General features: G+C 34.5%; 1 protein-coding gene across 1 annotated transcript in view; it reads left to right on the top strand.

Moving 5' to 3' along the window:
- LOC116166381 overlaps nt 1–25505 on the top strand; it is a 105382-nt gene that overhangs the window by 57303 nt on the left and 22574 nt on the right. The window contains exons 2-4 of the mRNA XM_031481336.1: nt 7631–8163; nt 16654–16833; nt 17043–17175. Coding sequence (XP_031337196.1) covers nt 7631–8163; nt 16654–16833; nt 17043–17175 — 846 coding nt within the window. The remainder of the gene's footprint in view (nt 1–7630; nt 8164–16653; nt 16834–17042; nt 17176–25505) is intronic.

The following is a 25505-nucleotide window of genomic DNA, read 5'->3' as shown; positions in this document are numbered from 1 at the left end:
CGGAGTGTTAGTAATTTGCTACTCTTCCCACTCAACCCACTATACTATCACAAACAGCCATGCCTTACCTGGGATTCGAACCCAGGACCCTTGTACCCAAAGTTAGAGCTCCTAACGTAAGCTCATCTGAGCTACGCAGGTCGGTTCTCAGCTGCCTCATCTTCAGTCTCCTGGTGATCGTCTTTCCTTCTAGTAATTCTCTTACCTGCTTTCTTGTGAGGTTGCCGTTTTTCATCAGTATCCTTAGCGCCTTCCGTTCCGCCCTCCTCAATGTTAGTCTGTTGCTCTTTGTTAGTGCTGCTCGGTATTCTCTTCGCTCGTATGAAGTTCCGGATTCCGTGTGTGGCCGAATGCGTTGATTATTCTGTCTTTCACTCTATTATGTCATTTTGTTATTCCTTGATCTCATGTTCCAAGGCTCTGTTTTTCTCCTGTCTGCCCTCCCTTGGCTCTTTCTTCGCTTCATGCTTGTTTGGGTTGGCCTCCTTCCTGTTCGGTGAAATGGGCGGTTAATGTCTAGTGTCTTCCCTGCTGCTTCCTGGAGCATTTCGGCGATCCTGTTCCAAGATGGTCTCCCTTCTCCCTTTTTGTTCCTGATTTGGTCCTGCTTCTGTCTATACTCCTCCCTTTTCTTGTCCCCTGTCAGATGTTTCACATCCCACCATTTAGTTCTCCCGCTTTGCTCCCTGCCCTTTCCTCGTCGAACGAATTTGGGAGAATTCAGACGAACCCATTCGGCCGAATTCGTATGCTCCGGCATATTATACATGCACCGAAATATTCCTCTTCACAAATTAGGCCACTGAAGTCTCGCGCTCCGGAAAACCTTCCTCGAAGAATTCACGTACAAAAAATGTTACTAGCCCAGGTTATACAATATTTTTTGACAAAAAATGGTATATTGAAAGACAAGTGTCACAATGCGACCTATTGTAATACGACGATCTTGTGGCACGAGTGGCGTAGCGAAGCGGAGCCACGAGTGTCCGCAAGATAGGAGTATTACAATAAAGCATTGTAACACGTGTTTTTCATACTACTTTTTCTATTTCGGGGCTTTAATTTAATTAAACAATAATTATGAAAAACTACAGGAAACTTTAGAATTAATATGTCTTAAGTTGGCAACACCATTTACGTTGACAAATCTTAAGTTGGCAGCGTAGATAAACACAACACTAAATTCCGTGAATGTGTAATTTTATATTCGTAGATAAATTTGTTTATGGTGGATGTGTAAACTGCTGATTTGGAATGTATTAAGTTCTTCGTGTACCAAAAATCAAGGAAAACATACATAAATTTTACGTAAATTGATTTCACATCTGATGATTTGACGTTGACGTCTTGGCGAACTGCCAACTTAGAGATGAAAAGTTACCAAAGACGATGTTACAATGGAACTCATTGAAACACTGTTTTTGCCGAAAACAGTTGCACAAAATTCTCATTATAACACCGAAATAGAAAAAGTTAGTTACCGGTTCAAACCGGGTTTTTTAAGCAGGTGAAATGATTAGAAATTAGAGAAAAATAATTAAAACAGCTTTTTTTTCCGTGGGTGAAATCCCGGGGGTTGAAAGGGGTGGAAAGTGGTATTTCGCAATTTGTGGCAAAACTATTAGCTTTAGGCGAAAGTGTTTAATATAGAAGTTATAGGGAATAAAAAAATGAACGACTTTTTTATCTGCACTATTTTCACATAACCTCCAATTTCCCTAGAAATACCGGAACTGTTTTTTTTTCGTTTTTTATTTTTGCGAAAAAAGTCGGAGGGGTTTGAAATTTGGAGGAAACATAGCTTGTTTTATATTTTTTGGGCCCGTAAAGTTGAACCGTTTCAGAGATCTCACGATTTCTGAAAAAACCACCTCTTTTTCAAGGGGATGGAAAATCTATTTTTTTTATCGTACAGAGTTGCGCGGGGTAGCAAAATTTTTGGGAAGACGTATTTTAATAAACAAAAATAAAAAATATTATTCCTATAGAAAAATTTGAGAAAATCGACAGATTTTTTCGAAATTTGTCTTCTTGCTTCTCTTTAATGTTGCTAAAATATTCTCTTTTATTTCCTTATGCTAACTGTTTTAGTTAAAACGTGTTTATTATTTTTTTTCTGCATTTTTTCTACAATAAAAGCAAATTCGAAGTAAAATCGAATTATTTTGCTTCCTGGACAATTTGTTTTTGTTCACTGACTCTTCTTCCTGCCCTATTGCCTTAAAACTGTTCTAGGATTTTTTCTCCTCTTTGCTAAAAATATCACTCTCCATATTTCGTTTTATTTTAGGTAAAACAAAGATTCCAGCTTTAATGTTCGCCCCTGAAAGCTTTAAATCAAATCCCTATAACTTTTGTAAAAGCAAATATTTTCGATGTCCAATCGCACTTTTTATTTATTTTTGCAATATATTATGAAAATCCCATGCGCAAAATTTATTTTTTTGTTGACCGGTGATAATAAATCACTCTCATTAATACCCGAGCTACAATTTATGCCCTTAAATATGAACTTTATATGAGCTTTAACAATTAAAGGACATCAGTGCTTAGGAAAAAAATTTTAGATAGATACAAATTAAGACATTACAGGATTAAGTAAATAAGTGCTTAAGGGGAAAATCGATTGCAAATTGAATTCCTTAACTTTAAGGATCATAATGGTACTGTTAGTAAGTAACCTCATTCCGAATAGGGCAAACACAAACGCCACCTACAACGTGTAAGATTTGTATATTTTGTACCAAGTTAATTGAAGGTAGGTAGGTAGTGGTAGTTCTTGTTGAAAATGCAATTACTACACTAAAAATGGGCAAAATTCCTTTTAAAAGTTCGTAAAGTAAACAATTAACATATTTCGAATTCCGAAACGAATAACATATAAGAGAAAATGAAGCTGCTTCCGGTTCGAAATTCGAATAATTTAAACTCGTAAGTGAAAATATTTACATTAAATTTCCAGAGATTATTTGTATGTCGAACGATACGTTAAACAGTAAATTATTATAAGAGAGAATAAAGTTGAAAGTCATTTCTAAACCATATTGTTTATTGAAAAAATACAAAACCGAAAGGTGATCCTCCCCATTCTTTTGGTACAAATGAAAATGAAGAATGGTAGTACATTTTCGGCGTGTAAATAATAAATCAGTTTCGATATACTCACATTATCAATTTCAGGAGCAAACCACTTTACTCATTTTACTCGAGAGGACCTATATACAAAAAGTAGGGATTGTGCTGGTCACAGCAGGATTTAAAACTTTCACATAATTTTGTAGGTCCTTAATCGAAAAAAGGAAATGTTTGATTCCCATTTGAAATTTTAACATGAAAAAAGTCGGTCAATGATTTCCTTTTTTCGATAAGGGACCTGAAAAAATTATCTGAAAGTGGAAGAAAATTCTAAGAGACAGTGAAATTTGGAGGCAAAAAAGGTTATAACAGCGAAATCGTCCGTTCAGGGTTATGTTACATAAGTTTGCTCCTTTGGGAACTACTCCCCCAAGAAAATTGCAATCCTGCGCTATTCTCTTTTGTGAGCCATAAAAGAATAGAACCAACGATTTTATCTAGATATTCTGATATGCCCTTTCCGATTCTATGGATGTACCTCTGTAAAACTCTTACTCCAAGACTGGGACATTTTTAAACATGTTTTCTGGAGAAACGTTGCATTTAAAATTTGTTATTTCCAATTCCATATTTTATCTTCAAAACCAGATACCAAATTTGATCAAATTCATCCAAAATTCTATTCAGGGATGGTGTACTTTGGAGTAGAAGTTTTGGAAAATTGTTTAAAATTTGAATCTAGCACCGGTTACTAAGGAAATAGAAAATTTGCAACTTGAAAGATCTACCCACAAATATAGAATGGTACTTTTAAAACGTTTGAAGGGCAAATTATCTTAGAAGGTGCATATACTGTGGATAATGTTACAATACAATAGAAATACAATAATTAAGCTCTTTGAAATGTACAGTCATTGACAAAAGTAATGATCGCCGAATAGGTAACCAACATTTGAATATACTTGTATTGTGCGACTTGAAAATTCGAGCCAACAAATTTAGATATCTCCTCCTTGAAGCAACCGACGGAGCCCGATGTGATAGGCATGTTGGTTGCTTATTCTGCAAAGCTTACTTATTAGGCGATCATTACTTTTGTCAATGAAAGCCATTTTCTAAGGCGAGAAAGTAGGTGTTACCGGGAGGGCAAATTTTGCTCGGGGTGAATATTGTGTGGGTGAATTTACTAGGAATAAATCTTCCAGGACGAATTTGCTTGGAGGCGAGTTTTGTTGTCGCAGCTGTTTGAAAATGGTTAGAATTCTGCGCTAGTTTGAATTTTTTACGAAGAGGGAGGTCAAGTGATTATGCATATTAATAATATAATTAATAATATTGTACAGGGTGAACATTTTGTCGAAAGGAGAATATTTTTTTTAATAGCTACTACTAGTTTTCATTGTATTTTTAAAGAGTCACTATTTTTTGATACAGAACCGTAAAAAAACTTATTATATCATACATATACATCGGTAATTACACTTGATTTAATAGCATAAATTCATGGAGTGCATTTTAATAATTTGTATGCACTTATCCCAGCAATACACTTACGTTTAAAAAACGTGTTTAAAGCAATTTGAAAAGATAAATTAGGTAGTGGTAGCATGATATACGTTTTTTCGTAGACCAATTTTATACTTTACGTTTAAAATATGATTTTTATTCATATACTATAGAGTTCATGTTCTACGTTGATAATGTGTATATAAATAACCGTTATTTTACCAATAATTTTATAAGCTTAAGTATATAACACCACTTTGATTTATCATACCCCATATTGGTTTAGTATTACTTCCTCGAAAATACGAATAAAATTAGGTATATTCTGTGTGTTAAAATTACGTATTGTTTATGTCATATTCTAACAAAACTGTTATAAGAAACGTTTAAAATAAGTAGATAAATAAACGTTTTTCGGTATTAACCTGAAAAAACGTATATAATACGTTTTTAATTTTCCCGTATATTGGAATATTGATTTGCTTACGTTCTCTACAAATACGAATATAAATGACACGGACTTACTTAAAATTACTACTGAAATTTGTACAAGGAATACGTTCTTTATACGTATATTTTATGTCTATATTTAATTTATACCTATAGACATTCTAAAACTGTTTATTTTGCATACTGTTTTACACTCACGTATATGCATTTGCATATGAGTTGTGTGATAGTTCATCCAAAAACGTTGCGGTATTTGGTAAGTTGACAATAATAATAGTATTATATTGTCTGATATTCATCGTTATTAGGACGTGGTAAAATATTATTCTGGACCGGAACCTGCATCGACAGCACAAAGTTGGCTACATCTACTTTAAACCGATCGCAGTTTAAATTGTCTTTTTTTGATCCTGCAGAGGAACGCTTCTTCGACAATCTCAAGGTAACTTTAATAATACTTTCAACAGATCGAAGTTTAAACTTGTATTTTTTTGCTTCGCAGAGAGACGCTTCTTCGACGCCAACCAGCACCTTATACCTATGTATGCCAAGACGGCAAGAATTAGAAATGACGCATCTTGGTAGTTAAAACGTCTAAAAACTTACAGCGCGTCTGGACGCCTAGCGATGCCACTTACCGATGCGAAGGCAGCAAGAATATCCAAGTTTGCAAATAGGCAATGAAACAATTGACTCTGAATGTTCGCGATGGACTTTGTAATTATTATGCGCTTTATAATTCAGACCTTTTGGTTTGATTAAATATACAATAATCTACCAATCCCATATATTGCATTTATTAAAAACGTTTATTAGCTGTATATTATCGACGAATTTAATACGAATAATGCGTAAGGATATTACTACATAATATACCATATGCAAAATTTAAACGTATCCAGTAAACGCATATTTAATCCGAAGGTCCATGGGAATAATAAACTACAAGAATATATCGCAATATCCGCCGGTCATTTATGTGTACTATATACTTGTATATATGTATAATTACGTTTTTAGTCTACTATAAACGCATTTTATACGTAAAGAATGGGATCGTATAAAGTACGTATCCCTTAGACCAATTGCAGTAGTAATTTTAACAAGTAGAATTCGTGTCCTTTATATTCGTATTTGTAGATTAAGTAAGCAAACCAATATTTCAGTATATAGTAAATTAAAAACGTATTATATACGTTTGTCAGATTAATACTAAAAAACGTATATTTACCTACTTATTTTCAACGCTTCTTATAACAGTTATATGAGTGAACGTATATTTACTTTTATAATATTAACGTAGAACATGAACTCTGTGGTTTACATATATGAATAAAAATTGTATTTTAAACGTAGGGTATAAAATTGGTCTACAATTATACTACCAATACCGAATTTTACTTTCAAAGCGCTTTAAAACCGTTTTTAAACGTAAAGTGTCTTTTCTGGGTACCCTTATTGGTATGGAGCTTATTTGTAAGCTTTTAAATACTGATTTGGGGCTCTTTGAAATTTTATATAATTTATTTATGTTGTCGTGCTAAAAACTTCTTAGTTCTGTGGTGTTTGGCGCTCGTTCCGTCGCGTGACTAACCCTCGTAGGAGTTTGCGGTGTTAGATTATGGGGGCGCAGCAACCCCAAAAATTTTTCCCTCAATAAAAATTTGACACCGTCGTAAGTGGTGAATATTTGCCCTAGGTACACTCACTTAAATTCCAAATTCCGCTTTGCGAGAAAACGCGCGAGGAAAATTGCGAAAACTCAACGTGAAAAATTCGCATTTCTAGAAATCTCATTCACTTTCAGTTACGAGGTTCATCAAGAAGAGAGACCAAACCAATTTTTGCAATTTGTTTCTGAAATACTGTGAATCTTCATGATACATTGTATTTTGTGCAAGTTTAGAAGACTGCCACAGTGGAGGGGGTACGTAGGCTATCGACGGTTTGAAATTTATCGCGATTTTTACACATTCATGACAAATTTTATTAAAACACCGGGAATTATTTGTATAAGTATTATTGAAATAGGTCACGTAGCGCCGCATGGCACAGATTAATTTTGAAAGCTCCCCAAACTTTTTCATATTTAGTAATTAATCTGTAGACGTCAAAGTGACAGTAAGGGAACGAAATCAATTGTTGTTCCCGGAAATAATTTAAATGTTTGATTTAAGAATCAAACTTAATTTAACTCTGAGCGGAAGTTCGAATATTACGAAATCAAAAAGCAAGCGGTGTACGCGAATACATTTATGTGAAATAGTAGCAGGGAAAAATCAAAATTCTCTTTGAAGTCTTTGTAAAAAATTTAAACTGTCGCGCACAGTAATTGTTAAGTAGAAATTCTTGTCAATATGCAACCATTGCCATCAACAAACTTTGCGCGCAAGAAACTTTTATTTCTCCTCATGCCTGAAATTTATTTCAAGTTTTGTATTCATTCTTCGATATTGACTCTTTTACAACTTTGACAATTTAAAAGCAGTTCGCCTACTTAATATTCACCCTGTATTTTAGCAGAGATACGATAATGATGCTCCCCTTATTTCCTCTGCTTGTTAGACGAATTTTAACTTTGCCCTTTTTTTTGTTTCAGAATACGATCTATTAGGGGCACTCAAGATAACGTTTCAGGAATCGAAAACCCAGTACATCGCGACGAGCGAAGACGGTTTTCCGGCGTTCGGTTTAAAAGCCGGCTCCGATGTCAAATCTCCATATCGTCTCTTCCTTCCCGAAAAACTTTTTCCCGAATTTTCAATTCTTGCACGAGTCCAACCTACTACTCGTAGAGGCGGTTATTTATTCGCAGTAGTTAACCCTCTTGATACCGTTGTTCAATTGGGCATTAAGCTCTCACCCGCCGGTCCTGGGACTAACATATCGTTAATTTACACACATCCTAGTCAATTTCCAACTCAAGTTTTGGCCGAATTTATTACCGAGAAATTCGTTCACAATTGGTTTAAATTCGCCTTTCAAGTTTTTAGCGATAACGTCACCCTGTACCTTAATTGTAAAAAATTCGGCAGCGTTAACATAAAACGCGAACGTCCGCAGCTGGTTTTCGATTCCGCTTCGACACTTTACATCGGACAAGCTGGGCCCATCATTAAAGATCCGTTCGAGGTAAGTCCATTTATATTTCACTTTCGTCGAGCGTTCAGATTTAAGCACTGATTACAGTTTACTCACTTAATAACAAAAAATTCACAGATCTCGCAGAATCTGTTACATAATATAATGAACAAGATGACGTTAAACCAGAAGTAAATCAGTATATGCTTTATTAAAGCGCATTTTTGGTATGACAGATGAGTATTTTATTAGTTCAAAACTGCAATGCAAACCTCAAATAAAATTTGTCATTTTATCGATCACGAGTAATCTAACTCAAAATAGACCAGCCTATAGCACAAAGCTTTTAGTGATAATTAGCTATTTCTGAGATGTCAGCCGCACAGCCAGCCAGCCATAACAAATATAATAGCGTATTTTTTTCTAAAAATGCGTTAAAAGTGTTCTTTTAAAAGTATTTAATTATTGACTTAAGTGTTAACGATATCTGTTTCTGTACAGATAAGTTATCTGGGAAAGGAACTAAAATGGTAAAATCAAACATATGCTGATACGATTAACTTTGCTTCACGTAGTAACCGCAATAGAGAATAGATGATATCACTTCGAATTTGCCAGGAACATGTGATATAAACTAACCTGTAAATAATGAAAAATATTGTAACAAGAGTAATATGGAAAATATCGTTACCTAGATTAAGGTTAGTAAAACTCATTCACGTAAATACATTTAGATAATTCTCAGTAACTCAGTAAAAACCTAAAACAAGTTCTAAAAGTTCTACAAGTTGATAGTAGTGTACACCAAAATTCTGCAATGTATTTCCCCTCCGTCAATAAAACACCTCCTTGCGCGTGTTTTTTGTACAATTGAAGAAAATCTATTAAGGTAATGAAGTACGTAAATATCTTTCTGTGATCCTATTACACGTTTTAAAAAAGATATTTCTATGAAGAGTAAAGAACGCGAGGAGGTCATTGTCAATCAATTATTTCAAAAACACACTTCTTCATCTTTCTGTAAACCTTATGCAACAGCTGTTACAAAGACAGAAGTTTCTATTAAGGAAGAAACAACGTGAGATGTCATCTAAGTCACACGTGCTTCTTTGTCTACGTTGCTGAAACATCTATTAGAAGAAAAAAGAGCGTGAAGAGGTTTTCAAGAAATTATAACCTAAAACGCATAGTCTTTCTGTAATCCTGATACAAGTTTTGAACATTTTTTTGTTTTATTAGGTAAGTAAGGTCTTAGCGGGTCTTCGACAATAAGTTCGTTAGTAAATAAACCTCCATGTCTTTCTTCGAGATCTGATTGAACAAGAAATTTATATTAGGAGAGTAAAAAACACCAGAAGCTTTTTGTCACTGAATTATTTATTCTAGTACACCTCATTGCCTCTCCGTGATCCTGGTACGAGTTTTAAAAATAAAAGATGAAGAAGAATAAAGAACATGAGGAAGTTTTCGCCAATAAATTATTTCTTAAAAATCACCACCATCCTGATACAATTGCTGAGCTAGAAATTTCGGTTACAGAAATAGAGAACGTGAAGAAGTTTTCATTTTATAAATAACGCCGTATTGTCTTTCTGTGATCCTGTTAAAAGAAAGACTCCAAACCGTGAGGAGATTTTCATCAATAAATTAGTTCATCAATATCACCTCCTTTACTTTCTGTAATCCTGAAGTTTTAAAACAGAAATGTCTAATAGGGGAAAAGAGAACGAAGGAGATTGCTTTAATTAATTATTTGCTAAATAACACCTCGTTGTCATACCTCCTGCTCTTACTGTAATTTTGCTCCAATAATCGTTATCGTTGAGAAAATAAAAAACAGGAAGAGGTTTTCGATAAATTTATTCCTATAAACACCTTAAATGTTTCAGTAATCAGTAAATTTGAATTAGACATTTCTATTAGGGGAGTAAAGTATTTTAGCTGAGCAGGTTATCGTTTGCGAAACACCCCCCCCCCTGCCTTTTCGTAGTCTTCATACCTACCACTTTTAAAACAGACAGAAGTAAAGAGCAGTATCCTGAAAAACATCATCTTGTCTTTCTGAAATCCTGATTTCAAAGTTTGAAAAAGATACTACTTTCTGGGTCTTGATACCAATAAAACCACATTCTATTAGGGAACTAAGGAATTTGAGGAGGTCTCCAGCAACAAAGTATTTCTTACACATCTCCTTGACTTTCTGTAACACTGCCACAAGAATATTCCTATTAGGAGAGTTAAAGAACGTGAGGAGGGGGCCTCATAAATTATTTCCTTAATAATGTCTCCTTGTCTTTTTGTGATCCTGTTACAAGCTTGAAATTGATACCAGGAGAGAAAAGCGGCTGGGAAGTAGTAAAATAAAAAGTGAGGAGGTTTTCGTTTAATTTATAAAGAACACCTTATTGTCTTGGTGCGATCTTGATACAAATTATGAAAACGAAATCTCCATGAATGGAGTAAACATGTGAGCACGTCTTTGTCAATAAATTACTCGATAAACTATTTAAAATTAACACTTTATTGTCTTTCTGTGATTCAGACACCACCATTTTTGAAAGAAAAATTTTTACTCTTGAAATCTATTAGAAGAATAAATAACGCGAAGTCTGTAATCCTTATACAAGCTAGTTATAAACATTTTTTATTAGGAGAGTAAATAATGTGAGGTCTTCGTCGACAAATTTGTTAGTAAATAACACCTCCTTGTCTTTCTAAGATCCGAATACAATTATTGAACAAGACATTTTTATCGGGAGAGTAAAGAACATGGGAAGCTAGCTGTCAATAAATTATTTCTTAAAAAACACCTCGTTGTCTTTCTGTGATCCTGATATAAAAAGGATTGAACCAGAAATTGTTGTTACAAAAATAAAGAACCCAAAGAGCCATCCTTACCTGTCTGTAATCCTGTCAAAAAAACATTTTTATTAGTAGAATACAACATGTGAGGAGATCCACCTCAGTAAACTATTTCATAAATAACACCTCTGTAATCCTGACAAGTTTTAAAGCAGAAATTTGTCTTAAGGGATAGAGGAGATCTCCTTTGTGAATTATTTTCTAAATGGCACAGTGTTGTCGTTTCATGAGCCTTATACAAGTTTTAAAAAAATTCTCCATTAAGGTCCTAAAGAATATAAGTCAATACCGTGAGATGGATTTCGTTTTTCTAAAAAAGAAAAATCCATTAAGGGAGCAAAGAACATGAGGATGTGTTTGCCAATAAACTATTTTTTGAAATATCTCCTTGTTTTTCTCTAATGCTGATTCAAATAAATTATTAAGGGAGTAATGAACCTAACGAGGTCTTCGTCAGTAAATTATTCCCTATAAAGCAGCTCCATATTTTTCTGAAAGTCTGATACAAGAAGTTTTAAAAAAGAGTTTGCATTATCGTAATAAAGATTGTAAGAAGGCCAACGTTAATAAATTACATCGTATAAAACACCTGTTTTTGCGATCTTGATAAGATCGTTAAAAAAATCAGAAAAGCCCGGTGTTTCTGAACCTGAGAGGTTCTTGGAAGACACCTACTTGCGTTTCTGTTATCGTGATGTCAATTAAAAAAAATATGGGGGTAATGAACCTGAGGAGGTCTTTGTTAATAAATTGTTTCCTCAAAAAACACTTCATTGTCTTTCTGTACTCCTGATTCAAAAATCTATTAAGGGAGTAATGAACCTCATGACGTTTCCGCGAGGGGTAAACCACTTCAAAATTTGTGTACACTAAAATTCTAAAAGAAATTCTCACAAATTGTAAAAATTCTAAGAATTGTATAAAATAATAGTTATGTGTGCATGTGCGTTCCGAAAAAAAATCTAAACAAATTCTAGAAAATTCTACAAAATAGTATTTCGTGTACACCAAAATTCTACAGTGATTTTCCCCTCGCGGAAAACCACTTCAACAAACAAATTTTTAAAAATTCTAAAATTGTTTTAAAAATCTAGAAAGTTCAAAAAACTGGCAGTGGTGTACACCAAAATTGTACAGTGATTTTCCTCTCGCTTTCATAGTATGAAAATCTCTTGTACTTATTACAAAACCTAACATTTTGTTTGCAGTCTGGCACATGATTTCAGGACAAGACACATCAGTATAAATTTCGGTACAATTTGCAACAAATTAATAATTAATCGACCTATATTTTTATTCCTATTGTGTCCGCAAATATTATTTTCCGAACGCTCATTAATGTTAAATACGTGCATGCGGCGAGTTTAAATCAAATTAACAATTTAGAACGTAATGGCTCTGACCACAATATAAACCTTTTGCTTATTATAACATAATAATAAATAAGTGCTATGGATAGAGTAAATAAACTCTTTGAAGTGGTTTTGTTCCGTTTGACTTTGATCTCAAAAACTCGACTGAAAGACCCTTCCCTTTTTGCATACAATTTCTTCTCTGAGGTTTTCGTTCCTTACAACATTCGTTTAACTCTCAGTTTTATATAGTAATATTATGTTATTCAAATTTCATTGTTTTCCTGCGAAATTATAGTAAATTAGCATTTCGTGAATAATAGGTGCGCTTACTTTAACGTTTCACTAACATTTATTACCATAATTGACATAAACATTAAATACGCGATCTTAATGTTGAAGATTATACGAAATTTACATAGGAATAACATTCCTATTTTTGTTATCCGCATTTAAAACGCCCCTTTTATCTAAGAGACGAGACTCTGATACGTTTAAATGTTAAACGGGAACTTGTTTATTTTGAGTGTATTAGGGGAAAAATTGACCAGGATTCAGTTCTTTTTATCCCGGAATAACATTCGGTGTATTTAGTTTAGCAAAGGTGGGCGTTTAATAAATTAAAATACTTTGCATTTGGTTATAATGTTGATACAATTTCTAAAAGTAGGAAGTAAAAACTGGGCACGAATTAATTCAAAGGGAAGTAATTCGTGAATTAGATCCTTTTTGATTAAGCTTTTTTTAGAAAATTTCGTAAAAGGCTTATGCTTTAAGCTTTATGTAATTAATTACAATTGAAAATATAATTGAAAAGTTTTATTAACATTTCACATGAACAAAAACACAGAATATAAGTAGATACAAATGGTTAAACCAAATAAAAAGGTAGAAATTCTTTAAAAAAATTCTTTAAAAGTTAAAAAAACAGCTCACAAAGCCCCAAAGATGCGTTAAAGTCGTGAAGTTGGTGTGCAAAATGCGTCAAGGAAGCGAAAGAGGAACGTGGTACAGAGGAAAAAGTTGTAAATGTTTGCTGAGTTCGTATCAAAATGCAGTTTTCGGCATAGTGTTCAGAAACATACGGAGAACAATGTTGAATTGTGCAAATAGTCGAAATTCTCTGGGGATGAGCAAGGGTGGCGATACAAGGAAGGAGACTTTTGAGTAAATTGTAATAATCCACACAAAAACCCACAAGTAAACGATTTCCGACTAATTTCTTGACATGGTTAATTTTTCACTCCACTGCACTCCAGCTCCTGAGCGTCCCTGGACAACTTAAAGGGCAGATATGTGTAGACCAAGAAAAGTAAAGAGCCGTGTACGGATCCTTGCGGTACTCCGCACGTCTGTAAACCTATTGGAGAATTCTCGATTAAATTCACATCTGCTTCTTAAACACGATGCAAAAGTACTCATTGAACCGTTTAAAGAAGCCAAATTACATTACAGTATCTCGCGTGACACGAAATCGGACGCATTTGGTAGATCAATAGACGTTGTCACAAAGTGCTCAACAACTGAATTAATTACACTGTTAAGCAAGTCCTTTTGTATCGGTTTATAATTGTGGCGAAGAAAACGCACGTCCGGCACGAATTTCGTACGTATTTACTAAAATATTTGCAGGGGAGTCGTTCCAAGATCCCCTTTCGAATCTAAGTTCGTTCATAATGCATTTTCGTTTCCGGTTTAAAAGCGGATTTAGGTGCGAGAAAAATTCTCGAATGACCATAGGCCCAACAAATTTGTAGACCCGCCCGGAGTATCTATATCTATATAATTGCCTTGTAGGAATTAATCGAACGTGGAATTTTTCATGTGGAACTAATCGGGTGGAAAAAGAAATGGAAGTGTCCCTTTGAGTTGAGCGGAGTTGACCTCGGACGCAGGGCGGAAGTTCAGATGAATGTCGGGTAACAGATGTAAAATGCGCATATGATTTCGCAAAAAAAAGAGGGAGTGCGGTAGTTCTTTCAGCTTCGGAATTGCGAAACGGGCCTTTTTACAGGCATGAAATTGAATGTAGGTATTCGTAAACGGTGGGTTATATTACAGCTTTTAAGGCTTTATTTTTCAAATAAAATTAACACTTTATTTTGAGAGAAAAACGGCAGAATACGCGAGAAGAAAATGCACGCTTGTCTTATACGTCGAATAGTATAATGCAAGCAGCCACTTTTATGGATCGTCTTAATGCAAGATGGCACTTTTGTAGTCGAGTAGTCTTATAATTGTCTCTTTGAGACACTAAAAATTGTCATATGCCATGACAACAGCTAAGATAGAACCTAAACAAAGCAAATTTGCACTTAGTACTGTTTTAATATAAAATGTACAATTTGAATTTCTGGTAATTGTCCAGAACTTGGGGTCTTGGCAGTCGATTCACTTGTAGAAATACTGCAGGTTCCAACCGATGACCCAAGTGCTAGGGCATTTTTTTTCTTATTTTCTAGTGAATCTGCCACATATCCCTCTGCTTTCCAATCGCCGTGTCTTAATATCGGCACCACAGTCTGCCATAATTGTTGCAGAGGTCCTCCGGAATTAATACCCCGTATAGTCCGGGCGAGAATTTCTAACGGCAAATCTTGAGACATTTTGGTGACAAGTGTTTTTAGGGTAATTGGACCCTGCTGAATCCGATTTTGTCTGTCACCACCTATAATTCCGGCTGCTAAGGCCTCAAATCAAGATGGCGCCGAAAATGGCGACTAAAACTCACTTTGAAATTTTCTAGTACATTATTTAATACTATCTTATTAAAGAATATGTAGCCAAAAACAAATTAAGATGGTGGTCAAAATGACGGTAGAAACTTGTGTTAACTAATTTCTTTAGTTGCAAAGAAAAAATTTGCATTTTGTTATAGGAGGATGGTACAAATGGGTTAAAATGAATTTTTCTACCCATCATTGTTAATAATAACAATTTGCGAAAAAAATAAATCAAAATGGTTCCCAAAATGCGGGTATTTTTATGACTTTTGATGATATTTTAATAGCAATTATTGAAATCTTTTTGAGCGCGTTAGGGAGATATTAATAATTATACAGAGTGGCCCAACGAGAAGTATACAGAGGGCTTTTAGGGTATTAAATTTAGAAATTTCGAAAAATCCTCGAACACGTCAATTTTGTATTCGAGAGGGACAACTTTTGGAATACAAATCACGAACCCAAGTCTTCACCCCTCTGCGTAGGGAGCTCAACCCCTAAAATTTTAAATGGAATCCTATGACAAATGGCACATTATTTGAAAGCCAATTTAATCGTGATTACTAATCTGCTTTGCTTTTTAAATTCTATTGATTCGTTTCGGAGATATTCACATTTGAAATGGTTTTTTTCCCCTGATTTAAGTCCTTTAGATTACTTCTTGTGGGGACATTTAAAGAATAAAGTTTATGCTACTCCGCCCGGAACATTACAAGGGTTGCGAGCACGTATAACCATAGTGTAAGAATAGAATACACTACGGTATAACTCAACAATTTCGAGCGATTACCCCTGAAATCTTGCAACATGTACGGCAGCGTTTTGAAGCAAATCTATTATTGCATGGAAGCAGGCGGAAGGCAATTCGAGCATTTATTGAAATAAATGTTGTGTGTTTAAAGTTATTTGTTATTTTTTGCACAATTTAAAAATTTTAATACAAGGTGACTTAGATCGCATTTGTTTTGGTTTATTAGAAAAAAACATTTCAAATGCGAATATCTCCGAAACGAATCGATAGAATTTAAAAATCAAAGCAGATTAATAATCACGATTAAATTGGCTTTCAAATAATGCGCCATTTGCCATAGGATTCCATTTAAAATTTTAGGGGTTGAGCTCCCTACGTAGAGGGGTGAAGACTTGGGTTCGTGATTTGTATTCCAAAAGTTGTCCCCCTCGAATACAAAATTGACGTGTTCGAGGATTTTTCGAAATTTCTAAATTTAATACCCATAAAAGCCCTCTGTATACTTCTCGTTGGGCCACTCTGTATTATAAAATCCTTATAAAGTTTTTTAGTTTTACAAATAGAATTGTTTAGCGTTTAAAACGCACTCGTAATTTAGGACCTTTCATCCAGAAATTGATTTAGACGCACTTCATGCCGACCATGAAGAAGCAGATACCCGAAGTGTCCTGCACGCTGTAAAAGCTGACTTCCAGACAATTGTAGTTGCAGCAAGAGATACCGATGTTTTCATTCTACTTCTGTACCATTTTTCATCGATGAGTTGCACTCAGTGCTATATGAGATCCGGTACAAGTCAAGACCGCAAGTATATTCCATTCCAATTCATAAAGTTTACGAAGCTCTTCCAAAGACAGTGGTCAAAGGTATTCTTGTATTTCATGCTATAACTGGTTTCGACACTACTTCCTACTTTGCTGGCATTGGAAAACAAAGAGCTTTCGGAGTATTCAAAAAGTACGCCGCCTTGCTCATTGGACTAGGTGTTCATCCTCTTTCAGAAGATACTTTAAAACGATGTGAGGAATTTATGGTAAGACTTTACGGCGTCGGAACTGTACTATTCTTGATGAGACAAGGCATGAATTATTTGGCGTAACCACCAACTTCAGCCACAGGAAAACCCCATATACTGCGCGCCCACTATCAGGTAAAGAAAACAAATCTGACCTACGTATTAGGTATATTATTTTTTGGCAAGTTTTGTTTTTCATTTATATTCTAATACAGCTCTTTTCTCAGTCTCTAACTTGGTACACTGCTGATAGAGCTTCCCAAACTCTTCCTCCTGTAAAGGAGTATGGTTGGAATAATGATGGTGATCGCTTGCAACCAATTCTCCAAACCTTGGAAGCCGTGCCAAAAGCATGCCAAAGTTAGGTACATTGTGGGTTGCAAGAAAGGGTGCAAAACTTACATGTGCAAGTGCCGGAGAACTGTAAATTCGAAAGGCAAACGCATGCTGTGCACCAGAAGTTACCAATGTAAAAGCGTTTGCACCAACAACGAAAGCGAAGAAACTCAACTTGTGCAATCTTCGGATTCAAGTGACGAATCCGAACAAAACCTAATGTTTTTGCTCATTTCTATTTTTTTAAGTTTTGTTTTCGATTTATTTTTTTATACAGTTTGTATACGGTAATAAATAATATGAAATTAAACGAAAAATAATGATTTTACTACTATACCTGGTATATCGCATACCAAGAGTCAAACTAAGCGCCATCTTGTCCGCCATTTTTGAAAAAGTGTAAGTAAAGTTTTTGTATTTCTTTTTTACTTAAGCAGGCACTTTGTAAACAAATTATAATTCTTTTGAATAAATCAAGAATACTACAAAACGCGGCATTTGGAGCTCTATTTCAGCCGCCATCTTTTTTGACTTCAAAATGTTTCATAAACTAGTACTAAGTGGCAAAACGTATGTGCTACATAAAAATCGTCATAATATTTTTGTTTTCAACAAGAAAAAAATGTTAAAGTGAGTTTTAGTCGCCATTTTGGCCGCCATCTTGATTTGAGGCCTTAGGAGCTAGAGAGGCAAAATCGGATTTAGCAGTGTCCAATTACCCTAAAAACACATTAAAATTCTTTGTCGCACGATTTGCCGTTAGAACCTTTACAATGCGCTTTATTGAATTTCTCGCCCGGACTAATATACCGTTCAACATTCGGTAACTCCAAATACTTTGCAATATTCTATAGGAATCTGTCTAAAATGTGTTGATCCCTACGGGGTTGCAGGTGCATTTGCCGTTGTTATAAAACAAAACAAATCTTTGGAATTTTACAGTGCGTTGGCCGAGAATTACTATACTTTTTGATCAATTTGGTATAATAAATTCCTCCACTTCAAAATAGTAAATATTCTTGGCCGACGTGTTTTGGTATCCCATGAACAATTAAAACAGGGCCGTCCCCTTTAACATAGTTTGTGTATAAGTTATTGAATTCCACTCTTCTGTAAGCCCCAAATAGTTCAAAAATGGCAATCGCCTTCAGTCGTACTAGTGCAATAACCCAGTAAAATACTACTATTTGAATACGCTTTTATTTATTTATTATGTCACAAACACATCTAGCCCATAGACAACAGATAATACTTCGCCGGCGTTTAATCTTACTCGTTCCGATCCGCATCCACTGCGGGTCTCCACATTCCTCCCTTTCTTCCAATCTGAGTGGATTCACTACCTTCAGGTTCTCAGATGGCTCGATGGCTCAGGGAACCTTCCGTGTTAGTTGAACCGTCCTCCAAATCCTGTAAATGATCCGATTTGTTGGATATCTCCGGTCCCCAGGTAGGTGATACGCCGCGCCGTTAGGCTGCTGAAAAGCTGTATCTCGGATTTTCTTGGCGTGGCTGATGTCCTCTCCTTCCAGAACTAATTTCCGGACCATTATTGAACTTTATAAGTGTCATTGCCAAAATTCGGAAAGAGTTTATGGGACATTTTACGTCCCCAACACGTATCTCAATTTCTGTCCTGTCTTCCCTGCCCTTCCCCTTTATTAGGTCTCATCATAGGCTTCTTCGTCCGGCTGCTCACTGCATAAATCATAGATAGCTGGGATTTTGTCTCTATTATTTCTGCCGTAGAGACGCTCGGACCGCCATTTATCTGTGGTACTATGCGGTGTGGTACCTATGGTTGATCGGTTTAGATCTTCCACTTCCCCCCAAAACAAGTGAAACTCCTTACTTGCAGGTCCGTTGTGTGTTCGACTTGGCTTGGACACTAGGAGACAATCCAAACAAGGTTCCACCATTTCTTCAGCTCCCCTGTCAATTTGTGGTCACCACACTTTCCCATAGGTAGGTAATCGTCGTTTCATAGCTATTTCTCTCGGGTGGCCCTCGTGAGCCAACTAGATCCTGCACATGTACACTATAGCAGAAAGATTTTAGTGAAAATTTGAAGTCTCTAGCTATTGTAATTGCCAGCCAGCCAGCCAGCAAAAATGCACTAAAAATATCTCTCTAAATAAAAAAGGTAGCAAGCGCAGTCTGCCTTTACTGGAAGCATCTGTAGTTGGCATTGCAAAAAATAGCTAAAATTATATGGTGAAGGTTTAAAGTTTAATTGCCACAATTACTCGTATTATTCAAACCGTGTACACCAAATTAAATTACTCCAGCGGTTTGCCTCTCGTTGGTACTCGTAGATCAAGGCAATTGATAAATAAGAAACTGTCCGATAGTACAATTTCCTGTTCTTTTCATTTCCGAATTTTAAATTAGGGGGCCCCATTCTGAAGTTGACCGCGAAAGTCGAGGTTAAGGTCATCCTCGAGATCACGACCGATTAGCCCCCTTAAAATCTCACCACCTTTGTTTGAAACTTTTTTCCAAAAAAAGATAATTCCATTGAGTTATTAAATCGTCTCAAGATAAATAATATAATATGTTATAATATATAGATATGGAAAGAAACTATTTTCCGAAGCTACTTTAGAAACAACTACTATCGTCTCTAAAAAAGATTAAGAAAATGTGATTTTCCTCTCCTTTCCCTAAAAAGAGTGAATAACGTGATATTTTTCTCTTTAGTGAGGAAAGTAAAAAACAATTGCTGAGTTAATCTTAATAATGGCAATTAAAATTGAAACATACCCGAATCTAGATTGCTATGTGTCAAACTTCATTATTGCATACGATAATTTTTCAATTTTGATTGCAGTTTCAGAAAAATTATGTGTAAAACTTGAGAAGAAAGTGTTTTTCAACCCTCGTTCAATTGACACATTTGAAAAACTCCATTTTCTTCTCTATTTGTACAAATAACTATTTTCTACTTTATTTCTTACCCCTTTACGCGCTTAACTGACGTATTTCCCCCCTCTGCCGTGCAGCTGACTATTTTTTTATCGGGGGTAAATACACGGTGGCTTGATTTTTAATGGGATAATTTTATTTTTACACGAAAGTTTTGTTGCAACGGAAATAGTATTTTACATTATTAGCCAGGTAAGTGAGTTTTTACTGGCGATAGGAGAAGTTGACTGGCGAGCCGTCAGGCGAGCCTGTCATCTCCTAAAGCCAGTAAAAACTATTACCTGGCGTATAATGTACAATATTTTATTTGTTACTCATTTGTAAACGTAAATAATTAGTTCTTAAATTGATCTCAAAGAAATGTCTAAAATATCATGTTATCCATGTAACATAGACTTCGCATTAATTCTGGCCAATGAAATTACTAGATTACTAACCTGTAAAATTTTTACACGTCAGCTGTCAGTTTTACAAGTCAGTAACGTTTAAAGATGACGTTTATCCGTTTGCGTTTTGTCTTGTTAATCAACGTTTACAACTGAGTAACAAATAAAAAATTAAACATCAAAAGTGTGATAGCTGAAGCGATTTGATCATATGCTTTTGACAAAGCTTTTCATCGAGTTTTTTCCAGGAAGCCGCAAAATTTGAGTGAATTAAAAATAGAATTATCCTGATTGAAAACCAAAATCGAGTGTATTTTAGGAAGATTAATAAAAGACAGTAAACTTTACTACCGCTATATATTTTACGCATTCTTACGCGCATTTTTATCGCTGATAAAAAGCTACCTAGCGTTTAATCAGATAAAAAATCATCTGATTGGTTAGAATTTGAAACAATCACCAAGCTGATTGGTCGTATATTAATGGAGTGTTTTAATCCTAATAAATGCTAAAATAAAACTCGAAAAAAACTTCATTCAGCAAAAATTGATTTTGTTTAGAGAGAGGCTTTGTACACCTTCGAGTAATAAAAGAAAAGAGAATAAATATGACCAAAATTAAAAGGCTTCATTAATACCTGGTCCAAAAAGTAAGCAAGTAGAACGTGTTCTGTCACAGTTTATCTTGTCTTAACTAAAAAGTAAATTTATCAAATTCTGTATTGTAAGTGATTTCAGATGTTCTGGGAACCAAACTAAGCTCTGCTTCTTTCGCTTCTTCACTAATTTCGTCTTTTGATGATTATGCCTCCATTGTTTAGTTTTTCGGGAAAAAGTTGAATTGTTTAGTAACTACCCAGCAAACACTTCCGTTTAAAAAACGTTTATAAAGCGCTTGGATAGGATAAATTCGGTATTGGTACCTAGATGGTAGGTATACGTTTTTGTGTAGACGAATTTTATTCCTACGTTTAAAATACGACTTTTATTCGTTTATATAAATCATAGAGTCAACATTCTACGTTGATAATACGTATATAAACAGCGTTTTTCAACAGTCGCAGTAGTACACTGCCATTTTGTGTTTTTCATCATAATAGCACATTATAAACTAATATTTGAATATACTAATAGATGTTTAGTGCTATAAGAATATATTAATAACATTAAGAATAAGTAGCCGTATGATTTGCGAAAATAAATAATAAAAGACGCCCGTCATTTCGTTAATCATATGTTAAAATTTATAATTTTATCACGCAGGCTGACATTTGAATCATTTGATTTTGAATTCGTTTTTAGTTCACTTTGTTAAAAGAAAAAGTATGGGCGTGGATCAGTATTCTTTATCAAAGTTAAATTGGCTTTTTTATTTTAATTTCCCTTAAACTTAAAAGGCAACCTTATATTGTTACGTTCTGGAACAAGTATAGACGCAGATTTCTGTACGGAATTAGGGCAAATCGAGTATGATGACATATAACCGGCAAGATTTTTACGAGAAACTTTAAAGAAGCGACTACGAAAATTGTGCTGTTTTGTGGTATAACGAAAAAGATGAGTTTCTTGTCAGATCTTCGTGTCTGAGTAAGTTGCAGAAACATTCTGTTTGTATAAGGGATTTCGAATTTGTCGTTTAAAAATCTACGTGTTCCATGTTAAGCCGCCGCATTTACATTTTAAAATAATTTCTCAACAAACTCTGCTTTATAAGTTTAGACACAGCACAGATATCCCTAAGGACAGGATTATTTCTGTATTGCACTAGCAAACTTTTGTGCGTTAATTGCTGATACGTTGTATACAGTCTGCATCTAACTTTACGTGGCGGTTGGTGGTTTTTATGGGTAAAAAATGAAATAATGAAGTACGCCACCGTTTCTGACAGGTTACTCTATTCTGTATTATTGCAAAAGCTGAATTACTAATTTGCAGCAGGGTTTATAAAATGTTTTATTATCCTTCACTGGAAGACTACTTGAAATTCTGCACGTCGTAAATTCAGTAGCAAAGTAAAGAATTTGGCGTGGTTAGTGCAATTGCAAATAACGTGAAAAAATATCTGAATATGGTTTTGTACTCAAAAGCTTCATAATGAATTATTATTTACTTAAAAAATTACACTAATATTGATCAGAATCGTTTTCCTTTAGCAAAATTCGCTACATATAGTGTCACCATGTCACGCATTTTGTACCCAATCCCATTTACTACTAATTTAGACAATGCAGTTGGATTTGTTTGCACAAAACATAACGGAAATTTAAAAATCGGCGGAGTATGATCTAAATCGATTTTCAGATGCAAATTACAGCTGCTAAAGATTAAGCGTATTAGAATCTTACTCTAATCTTAAATTAAAATCTAGGTCAATTTGAGATTATCGAAACGACAGAAATTAAAGTAAACACGCGGCGTCTTAATACCAAGCTGAATCGTTCGAGCAGAAAATTAATGAAAATTTACTGTTCTGTGCTTGATCATCAATTATTGCATGATTTTACAAGCACATGTTTTGTGTGGTTTGATGTTTCACCCCGTGTAGGGGCGGGTGAAAGAATACACCTACCGCAGGGTGACTGCGTGTCGTAAGAGGCGACTAATCAAAGAAGTAAAAATTCCAGTCTCGTATGCATCAAGTTATTTACGTAGATCTAGAGTTTGTCGACTACAATCCCTCCCTCACACTCGCCGAAGACTTGTGGGCGAAGGATTTTCCCCGAACAATGATAATTTAGCACAATGACGTTTTTACAAGAGATTATAACGAGAATTTCTTCATCAGAATCGGAGCATACTTTAATTTAGAATCAGTTTAATGAGTGTAAAGCTCATTAAAATGTGTAATCTAATCTTTTTGGTATTGAGCGAGTTAAAAAAATTAAACTTCTCGGAAAAAGTTCCGTAGGTTTCAAAAAAGAGTTGTTACAATTAGCGAGTGGGATTTTAAACTGAAACAAAGGAGAAATATCAAAAGAACAAATTTTATAAATGAACATTTCGTAAATGAGTAAATAAGTATACATTTGACAACCCTTTGTGCTTTATTTATAAATACTTAAATTTCGACGATGAGACATTGTATCGGAGAGTCTCGAGCCTTGAATAAACATTCTGAGAGAAAGCAGCTCATTACTTCCACAATAATTAAGAAACTTATTGTTAGTAGATTTATTTATTAACGTAATCGAGGCGCCGTCAAGTTAAGGTAGCGTGAAAGCATTTTATTAATAATGCAACTAATAAAATACCTTGCCTTTTTCCGTCAATTATAAGCTTCTGTTTTTCCCTTTTCAGTTTCTCATGAGACGTACTCCGCCGCCGAGTCAATTTTCCGATAGAGGATTTTATGAAACTGAAATGTAATTTCATAAACTTACTTGCTCTTTAAGCGAAAATTATTACGGCTACTGAATATAGTTCGTGGAATTTTAAACTTACGGACAAACCTCCACTTTTCTTCTTTTCTATTATCTACTATCTATTCAATAATTGCATTTTGGCGATTCCAAACTCGAGACGTCCAGCATGCTTCCTCATTATACTGGAATTATATCACATGAAAGCTTTCGTAACGTAATTATTTTACCCAACGTGACGGCTTACCTATACTTTTTGCATTCTCGTTTCTCGTGAAACTTCAGATGTTATATTAGCGTCAATTTTACTTGGAAAGGTCAAAAAATAATGGTTAGACAAGGAGACGTCGATTGAATGTAGGACCAAACTTACTCTTGTAATGGTAGGTAATTAAAAACGAAAATTGAATCAAAGTATGCAATTAAGATGTACGTTGTAAAAGTAACTAATAATCTTAATCCAATTATGAGCTTTTTCAAGGAAGATTCTATTTTCTAACATCCATTATAATAAGAACAAAAAAATTCTTGCGCTAGAAAATTTTATTTCTTCTACACGCACATTACGATCGTAAGTTATTCCATATGAGTGTGGGTGTATACCATGAATAGACAATTTTATTATTCTTTATTGTTCTAAAATTAAAACCGATTTTTAACCAATCCATTAAATCGTGCTATCTTGCTAACAATTTTGTGACTAACACTTTATTTAACACTGAAAAAAAATTATAAGCCATTTATTTTTTTATACTATAGTATAGTTCCACTACGTTTTTTTTAAAGTTTCCTTTAAAGTCTCACTTACTTTTACTAATGCATTTTGGATACAATTTTTAATCTCTTCATAAAGACCTTTAAAATAGGGTCCACTTTATTATTCACTTTGGATTTCTTGTAATTTTCTGAACGCTGCTTGGATTGAGTTTTTCTATTTTTTTTTTTGTGAAGGAAATATAATTGTCTTATAACCTCCCTTTTATACTATTCAATATTTCTGGATAATTTTCTCAGGTGGGTTTTTTCATCCTCCAAAACCTATTTCGCTAAATGCTCTTATACCTTCCTCGGGATTTCCTTTAATTTTGTCAGATGTTTGTCAGGTATTAAATTTCTTTAATTGTACCATTTCCCTAAAAATGGCTTTTTATTATTTTTTAAACTTGGCGCTAGAGTAAGAGTTTCTTAAAGTTGCGTAATATCCAAAAATATCCTTTTGTGTTCCTCAATTCTTTTTTTACCGCAATAGGCAGTTTTTTATTTTAGTGCAAAATAAAAAATGTGCCAAATTCTTCACATAAAATCTTTCTATCCAAACCGAAAATGGCGCTTTTAGGAACGTTTTCAAAATATAGTAAGTGTAGAGAAAAAAGTTTTATAACTCGGTGTGTAGGGGGGGGGGGCTCTACAATCCCCCAGACTAAGTACTAATGACTCTAAACGTTTTGGGAAAGAATCGGGGTGTTTGATTCAATGTGAGATTCAATCTTCATTTACCTATACAACGACATAAAACCTTCATTCACTGGGGGGGTATTCTATACCCCACGAACGTACATTTGTACTGTAGAACCGGGGGAAAAGAAAAAGTCAATCTACCAGACAAGACAAATTATTTTCCGATTAATAGGAACATTCAATAAAAAGTGGTTTCTATTTGAAAAAATGTAAAAAAGGTTTTCGCC

Source organism: Photinus pyralis, unplaced genomic scaffold, assembly GCF_008802855.1.
Source record: "Photinus pyralis isolate 1611_PpyrPB1 unplaced genomic scaffold, Ppyr1.3 Ppyr1.4_LG3b, whole genome shotgun sequence".
NCBI classification, from domain to species: Eukaryota; Metazoa; Arthropoda; class Insecta; order Coleoptera; family Lampyridae; genus Photinus; species Photinus pyralis.
This window is presented reverse-complemented; position numbering and strand designations above follow the sequence as displayed.